The sequence below is a fragment of the Corvus brachyrhynchos genome, unplaced genomic scaffold, assembly GCF_000691975.1.
Source record: "Corvus brachyrhynchos isolate BGI_N302 unplaced genomic scaffold, ASM69197v1 scaffold1395, whole genome shotgun sequence".
In the NCBI taxonomy this organism is placed as follows: domain Eukaryota; kingdom Metazoa; phylum Chordata; class Aves; order Passeriformes; family Corvidae; genus Corvus; species Corvus brachyrhynchos.
The window spans coordinates 5,419-5,896 of NW_008238141.1; the positions used below are offsets into that span (position 1 = coordinate 5,419).

The window sequence follows — 478 nt, forward strand, 5'->3', positions numbered from 1 at the left end:
CAGGGAGTCTCTCTAAAGTGCTTTCCTCGATCCCTTCTCCCGCCCCGGCGTCCCAGGACACGGCGCCGGCCACGGCGACGCTGCGCAGCTCCGGCCGGTAGAGCGCCTTCGGGAATTCCGGCTGCTCCTCGGCCGTGGGGCTGGAAGGGATTTGGGGGGTGAAAAACGGGATTATGGGATAACAAAACTGGGATGTCCGCAGGGGGAACTGGGAGGGGTGCAGAGGGAACTGGGATGGCCTGAGGGGAACTGGGATGGTTCCAGGAAAAACTGGGATGGCTCTGAGGGGAACTGGGATAACTCCAAGGAACACTGGGATGGCGTAAAGGGAACTGGGATGGCTCCAAAGGGAACTGGGATGGACTGAGGGGAACTGGGATGGACTGAGGGGAACTGGGATGGCTCCAGAGGGGAACTGGGATGGACTGAGGGGAACTGGGATGGCTCTGAGGGGAACTGGGATAACTCCAGGGAACAC

General features: G+C 61.1%; 1 protein-coding gene across 1 annotated transcript in view; it reads right to left on the reverse strand.

The window, feature by feature from the left end:
* Positions 1-478, reverse strand: part of WIZ (widely interspaced zinc finger motifs) — a 12,781-nt gene that overhangs the window by 5,010 nt on the left and 7,293 nt on the right. The window contains exon 2 of the mRNA XM_017733669.1: positions 22-140. Within this exon, the coding sequence (XP_017589158.1) occupies positions 22-140 (119 nt within the window). The remainder of the gene's footprint in view (positions 1-21; positions 141-478) is intronic.